Here is a 7574-nt window from a genome sequence, read left to right on the forward strand (position 1 = left end):
CTATATTTTAGGTAAGTGAATTTCCCATCGCTATTTGACATTAAGTTTTTTTTTTTTTTTTTTTTTTTAAGTCTCTCAGCTTAAAGCTGGTATATTGGTTAACAGAGGGCAGAAACACTGTGCTGACATGTCTAGAGATTCTTCACTGCTCAGTAAGTTGATTCATTCTCTGCTCCAATATAAAATAGCTTCTCTAATAGAAAATTTAGTGGTATCACAGCTGTTTTCATCACATTTTAAACATACAAGACCAGTGTTTTTGTAGGGTGCTGTAGTTTTTTTAAAAAAAAAAAAAAAGAACTAGATCCTTTAGCAATACTGTTCTGTGTACACAAATGACATGCCTGAAAGCTCCAGTTGCCACTAACATTGTCTACCAGAACAGTGTGTTTCAGCTGATTAAGTTCCCTCCACACAAACCAAATTCCCAAACAATAAGAAATTCAAGAGCTACTTGAAGCCAAGTTAACTGTAATACCAACAAGGACAAGCCGACTCATTTCTGGGCAGATCACAAGAAACCTCAGCAACAGGACTTGCCAATACACAAAACCCTCCTGAGTTACAGGGAGCTGCCCAGGGGGCTCTCAGAGCAGAGAGAGTAGTAGCAGCTGCAGAGCTGAGCCCCAACTCATATAGCTGAGAAATAAGTGGGGACCCACAAAGCTAAAGCCACCTCTGAATTCCCTTACTTTTCACAAGGAAGTCACACAAACCATTCAGAATAAGCCAGTTTCATGCTAAATGATGGAATTGCACCTTTAAACAAAAAGTGAAACATATTCAAGTAATGCTTTAAGGGACATGTTACATATTTTTAAAAAGGCATTTAAGTATTTGTGCAAATCTTGTTCTCCCACCCTTGAATCAGGAAGCAAGTTCAACAGAAAATTTAAGTTAACAGATCATGTTAGTTTAGAATTAACAGTACTTAACACTACAGAGTCATTTGTGGGCAGCATACTACATGTAGAACTTGCTATTTTTAGGAGTCAAACATTTACTTCCAAAGTAAATTCTGTAACAAAGTAATTTAATATTATGCATATAACACTGATCCTTAGGCAAACATGTACATTAATACAATAAATCTGAAGACTGCTAGGAATGTTATAGCTGGCAATAGACTACTTTGTTGCCAAGTCCTTAAGGATGCATTGCTAAGTTGCTGTAGATCTTATTTCAGGGCATGGGTGGACATCTTTAACAAGAGACTTTGTACCAGCCACTTTAAAGCAAGCAGACATTGCAGAGTCTTTTTGGTTGCCAGAAGTTTAATCTTGTTTCACTTCCCCCTTTAAATGCCTTTTCATGCGTGAGTACGGGCTGATCGTATCATCCATCACGAAGTCATAAAGCACTCTTATCCACGAGTTGTACTGGGGCAGGTTGTCATAGTATTCAGCTGCTATCTTCTTCACCTGCAGGGAGACAGGAGGGTCAGTTACTATTTTAGTTCGTATTATAGTTTGAGGCTTGTAGAATTTGTCATATCACAACATGGAGCACTAGAAGTTTTTTTTTTTTTAAAAAAAAAGACATTACACTTAAAATTCTACTGGTGAAAGTGAAGATTTATTGGAGAAAAACAACTTGCTGGTTGTTCAGTAAAATTCATGTGAGGCTTGGAAGTTGTAGAAGCTGCTACAACAGGTCAATGGGAACAGTGAAGTCCATACACTGTTGCTTGTAGAATGATGCACTGACTCAAAGCAAGCAGGTGATTTTAAATTGCTAGCAACAGGTGCCATAACAAATTAAAATTAAGAGACACTTAACAGCTAATTTTACATACAGTTTTAAGCCTCAGCACTCAGGGAAAAAAAAAACTATTAATTTCTGAGGACAAGCACTAAAGAATAAAAGCAAGTAAACAGCTTGCTGAGACCTCACTTAGATGCACAGCCTTACCATTTTTTAAGCCAAGAGTCATGCAATTTTCTTCAGATTCCATTACTGAGGATATTTAACATCAGACATTCAAAGCTTTGGAAAAGTCTGAACAAATCTGTTCCATTAATCTGTACCAGCAATACTTCTGGTGTTTACATTCTTGATTAGGAGCTGAGGGTAATTTTGACTCCAGCTGCCATTACACCTAAGGCAGCACATTGGCTAGATGTGTGATTTCTTTTGACAGTACTTTTGTCTCTGCAGGAATTAAGTGCTCAGTACTTCAGTCATCTTTAGCATGCAGCATAGCAGAGTCCAGTCCAATCAAATTAACTACTCTAAAAGGCAGCTTTGTTTTCTTATCAAAGCTGTGGATTAACAGCCCTGTAAAGCTTTTTACTCTCCACAATTAAATACTTAAAACAAACAAAAACACTCTATTGAGAACTTAAGTAGGGACACATGATGTGCCATGTTTCCCAGCACAGATCTAGTATCAAAGGTAACTCCAAATTTAAACTTAAGTCCATGAACAACAGACATTCCCTCCTAGCCCAACTCTAGGAATGAATTAAATTCACCTGCCCTGCCAAGAAAATGCTGGAAAAATCCCTCCCTCCAACCCTAGCTGTACAAGGGAGAAGATTTAAGTTTGGAGAACATCAGGAGGAGCTCACCAGGTCCCACCACTACTGAGTGCAGTAACAAAGCTATGAGATCAACACCAACTGCTGTCAAGCCAAGTTTGGTGTGTGATGGAAAACTGACCCAAGATAAATTCCAGAGTGGGTACACTCTGGAAACCTGTGCTTTCATACTCCCAACAGGGAAACACAAATACAGGAGCTAAATTCCTCATTAAAATAAAACTAGGGAACAGGGGGAAGAAAGCAGCTTGAAAATCCGTATCTGCTACTCATACAGACATAGCCCATCTCAACCTTACTGTGGAAGCTTTCATCATGTCAGTGTAGTACAGCTGATACTTGCTTAGGGTCCAAAGTCCTTCAGGAGAGAAAACTAAGCTGCTCCAGCATAGAAAGCTATTACATATTTGCCAACAGTACAACAAAGTTCCACAATACCTCAAGGCTTCCCTTTTCTCCACCAGAGAATTCAATTCTGAATAAGTGACCATGACTCAATGGTCAAACTGAAGGATAAGCATGTGTTACCACATTTTACTTAAAATTTCAAGAACAGACAGGGCTGGCAATTTGCTGTAGACTATCTGCAAGTTAACTAGTTTCATATATATGTCCAAACAGAAAGAAATACTGAAGGCTGGTTGTAATTACAGAGAATTAGAAGTTGGCACAAAAAAGAGGGTATAATCACATGTGTTTCCACCCAACTCCCTTTACGGGAAAGGCTAGACCAGGAAGCACTTTAGTAAATTTATTCAGGATACTACTAAAACAGTAAGTAATTTCCCCTTCATTACTCAACTTATTACTAAAAATGCATGAAAATTTCCAACTTCTAACTTTTGAGGATTTGCTGACCATATTCTACCAGTTTTTCAAGTTAGAGTAAGGTTTAGCTTAAGAGAAGTAAACTTACCAGTGGAAGGCTCTTGCCAGGAATATTTGGAAAGTCATGGTGTTCATTGTGATAGCCAACATTAAAAGTGAGCAAGTTGAGGGGCCCATAGTAGGAATAAGTTTCATGTCCCTTTAAAAACATGTAATGTTCAGCTATGAAGTGTCCTGAAATGGGGTGCAAACCAAGTCCAAGGACTGAGCCTGCAAGCATGTAACAAACTGACTTGGCTCCCCACAGGTAGTATATGGCAACATCAAAGGAAAGCTGGGCCAGCAGGTTGATGATCTCCAGGCGAGTGATTGGCTTGGGATTGATGCAGAGGGGTCTGATCGCGTAGAAGAGAGGCTGAAGAACAATCCACATGAACTTTCTAAAGGGTGTGCAGAAAAACCAGCCTTCAAAGTTGGTGGGAATGTCCACATCTATCCCATCACCCCCTAAATAGCGATGGTGATCCATGTGGTATCTCTTGAAGGAGATGGAGTATGGCACACCAAGGGGCAGGTTGGCAAATATTCCAAACCATCGATTCCACATGGCTTTCCTGTTGCCAAAGGCACTGTTGTGAGAGATCTCGTGAATAGCCAGAGTCATGGAGTGGCTAACGCAGCTTCCAAAAACATATGCCCAGAAGAGCACCCACTTCCAGTCCAAGTCCTTAACTAGATAAAACGCAACCAGCTGCGCAAGAACCATCAGCAGAACCACCCAGATCAAGTTGGTGTCTGGCTTCATCAGGGCTTTTATCTCTGGATGCTTAGCTGAGGGGATGATTAAATGGAAGAGGGCGTTAGCTTGGTGCAAGCTCTCCTCAGCAGCCACGTGTCCCACTGGCCGCTGAAGGGGCCTCTCCACCGCCCCGCGGGGACCGGGGCGAGGAGGCGTCCCTGCCCGCGAAATGCCGCACTGCGCTGCCCAGGGCCCACGAAAGGCGACTGGGGCGGCTCGGCGCGCAGCGGCCGGGCGCTCCTCCGCAGGCCCCGCCGGCCCGGGCCCCACGGAGGCTCACGCCCGTTTCCGCCGTTCGCTCCAAAAACGCCGCTGCCGCCCCGCATGAGGCGGCCTCCCCTCCTCGGCCAGGGCGCCGCCTCCCGCCTCCACGCCCGACACCGCCTCGGCCTCCGCTCCTTCGCGGCGCCGCCGCCATTTTGCGGAGATCCCCCCGCTTCCTTCGCTGCCTCCCTCCTTCCTGCCACCCGCGCCTCACCCAGGATCTCCTTGCGGCGGTCGGCGTGCGGCTGGTCCGTGTAGACCCACTCGAAGTCCTCTCGAGCCACGGTGTTACCCATAGCGGCGACACCGCGCTGCCCAGCCGCGCCGATCCGCGCGCGCGCGCGCCCCGGCCCCTCCGCTCAGCCCGAGCGGCCCCACCGCCTGCAGCCCCCACGCACCGCCCAGGCGCCGCTTATAGCGACCGAGGGGCGGGGCCACACGCCGCCCGGCACCGCCCCCGCGCCCTCCCCGTTTCCCATTGGTCGCTCAGGCTGTCACTGCTCGCCCCGCCCCCCCCCCTTTTTTTTTTTTTTTTTTTTTTTTTTTTTTTTTTTTGAATTCGTTTAACTTCTGCGGCCGTTGCGCGCGGCCGTTTAACCGTCAGCGGCGGCCGTCAAACCGCTAGCGCGGGCGCCGCGCGGCCCCAAGGTGACCGAAAGGTGACGGCAGGGTGGTCTGGCCCAGTCCTCGTCCCCCGCCTCCGCCGCGGGGAAGGGAGGAGGGCGGGAGCCGGGCCCACGGGCGCGCGGGCCGGGCCGGCGGCTGACGCGTCGGGCGCGAGCCGCGGGGGAGCGCGGAGGCGGCAGGGCACAGCGCGGGAGGACCTGCCGCCCCGGGCTGGCAGCGCGGCCATCCGCGTTCTTAGTTTCCAGCAACGCCGAATTAAATTTTAACCAACTGGAGAAGATTCTTAGCTTGCAGTTCTAGCTCTGCTGTGGGGAGTCCTCCAGTGCCCGCACGTAACGGAAAGTCTCCTTCTCTGCCAATCCAGTGACGCAAGATGCAACAGTCCTGCAAGAAACTGGCCTGATAAAGCCTTACAAATTTGCATTTCTCCTAAGCTACTTCCCCAGCCGTATTTCCTGCCCTCCTCCACTCAGCACTGACAACCTTCCGACAGGAAGAGCTGCATGTCACAGCAGGCCTGGAGCTGCGCATCCGAGGGATCACGGCAGACTGGGATCTTCCATGCTTGATCCTGCCTGCCTTTCCGCAGTGAAAATACTGACTGACTGGATCCCGCGCTGCCGGCCGGCTGCTGCCTGCAAGGAAGCTTGTAGGCATTTAACTGGCTCTGAGATTTCCACTCCTTACCCATTGCCAGGAGAGAGTGTTCAAAGGTCACTAGCCATACATGGGCAGACAGTGCAGCCTCACATGGCTCATTTTCTTAGGAAAAAATACTGAAAATAGAAACAGTGTGTTGCAGCAATTGAATATAGTGGCTCTTTTAAAAATACTTTTCCCTCCCCAAAAGTAAATGATGTAGGTGCAAGGACAAGCTATCATTCAGCCAAAATACTATTTTTTATAGACTGCCTAAAGATATTTAACCATTAATCAAAGCTCCTACACCAAGGTCTTTTTGCTTCATTTCTTGTGATGATATATTTTAAAACTTGGCAATCTCCTCTGTAAGTACTAAACTCTTTTTTTTTTCCTACATCTATTTTCATATAATATTTCCTGTGAGCATTTCAATTACAAAGATTATTTTCTGTAGAAGTTGAATGCTTGGGATGTTAATTTTCCATAAAGCTACTCAAATGAAAATATATCCATTATAGTGTCAAAAACAATAGAAAAAATTATTCCAGAGCTATGCCTCATCTATTATATTTACATAAGACAAATATCTCAAGGGTCATGATGAATCATTTAAAATTTATTAATAACGACCACCAATAATAAAAGGTTTATATGTACTAGTTGCCAAAAGCCCCATGTGCAATTGTGCAAACACAAAGGAAATACAATCCCCACCTTGAGAATGTTACAATCTGAAGTAATGGACAAAGCACAGGAATGATAAAACATAACAGTTTGGTAATATTTTTGTTTACATGCATTTTTATTTATGCACATTAGGAGGGGATTAGTAGTAAAAAATGAGCAGGTAGAGAATACATGGAAAATAAGACTATTCACAGCTTTTCCCTGCTTAGTCACACTCTGAATTTTGTACTTTTTGAGGACAGGTGAAGCATAGGATTTTACCTCACCTGGAGGTAAAATAAATGTTCAGATTTCATCAAGGCATTTTCTCCTTGCAAGAGAGCTTCAATAACTTGTTGCACAGTGACTGTTTCACAATAAACTAGGAAGTGTATCGGGGTTTCTTTTATTTTTTGTAGCAGTGCAGGAGCTGTCTGAAAAGTTGCCAGGACCACAAGTGTTTCGCTCAGCTTCACTCTGAACACTGTACGTTACGTTTCTGAAAATGTTTCCCTCTACTGTAGTTCAAATATTAGTCCTGCTCCCCATCAGCACACCAAAGACCTCTCATCCATTGGTGTCATCCTGCTAAAAGGGCGAGTGCATCTACTGCTAAAAGAGGTGGTGGCTGCTCCCGAGGAGCACTGGAGGAAGGGCCTCCGACCTTCAGTCCAGAGGCAGATTTCCTGCACTGCAGCTGCATGTCTGTAAACAATCACAAGTTTCAGTATCGCAATTCAACAAAAGATTCCGGATTTATAAACTAAATAGCCCATATCAGCCAAACAAGGCTTAAACATCCGAGAAAAAAAATAACTGGGAAGGTTTGGGAAAATGCAATTGTCCAAGGGTAAGAGAATTCCTTGAGGTGCAAGTAAGTTTGTTGTTCCTATTTAATCACTGAGTCTTCACGGTTTAAGCAGTTCATATAACAAGTGCAGATTTTTCACGTCTTCAGTAAACTCACAGTTGCTGTATCTGACATTTTCCCCTCAGAGGACAAGTAGATGCAGGAGCTCGGCGTGACCTCAGCGTGCCGGGTCTGGCTGTGTGGGCAGGGGAGCAGAGCGCAGCTCTGGAGGAGCCCGGAGCACACGCTGCAGATGAGCCGCCCCAGGTAGGGTGCAAAGCAGTGCAGGAGGGGAGCTGCAGAGTACCCCAACAGCACACGGCTTGCACACACACCACCATAAAGCACTCCAGGCAAC

At 45.4% G+C, this 7574-nt stretch overlaps 1 protein-coding gene across 1 annotated transcript; it reads right to left on the reverse strand.

Annotated features, from left to right (window-relative positions):
- Positions 1-1012: 1012 nt before the first annotated feature.
- On the reverse strand, positions 1013-4751 carry DEGS1 (delta 4-desaturase, sphingolipid 1). Its single transcript, XM_088525976.1, has 3 exons — positions 4646-4751; positions 3457-4199; positions 1013-1421 (listed from the first exon to the last, which is right to left on the reverse strand). Exons 1-3 carry the CDS (start codon positions 4725-4727, stop codon positions 1275-1277), a joined length of 972 nt encoding a protein of 323 aa, XP_088382102.1. The 5' UTR covers positions 4728-4751; the 3' UTR covers positions 1013-1274.
- Between the last annotated feature and the right edge of the window lie 2823 nt (positions 4752-7574).

This window comes from Tinamus guttatus, unplaced genomic scaffold, assembly GCF_059628265.1.
Source record: "Tinamus guttatus ecotype Peru unplaced genomic scaffold, ASM5962826v1 Tinamus_guttatus_pri_ptg000241l, whole genome shotgun sequence".
In the NCBI taxonomy this organism is placed as follows: domain Eukaryota; kingdom Metazoa; phylum Chordata; class Aves; order Tinamiformes; family Tinamidae; genus Tinamus; species Tinamus guttatus.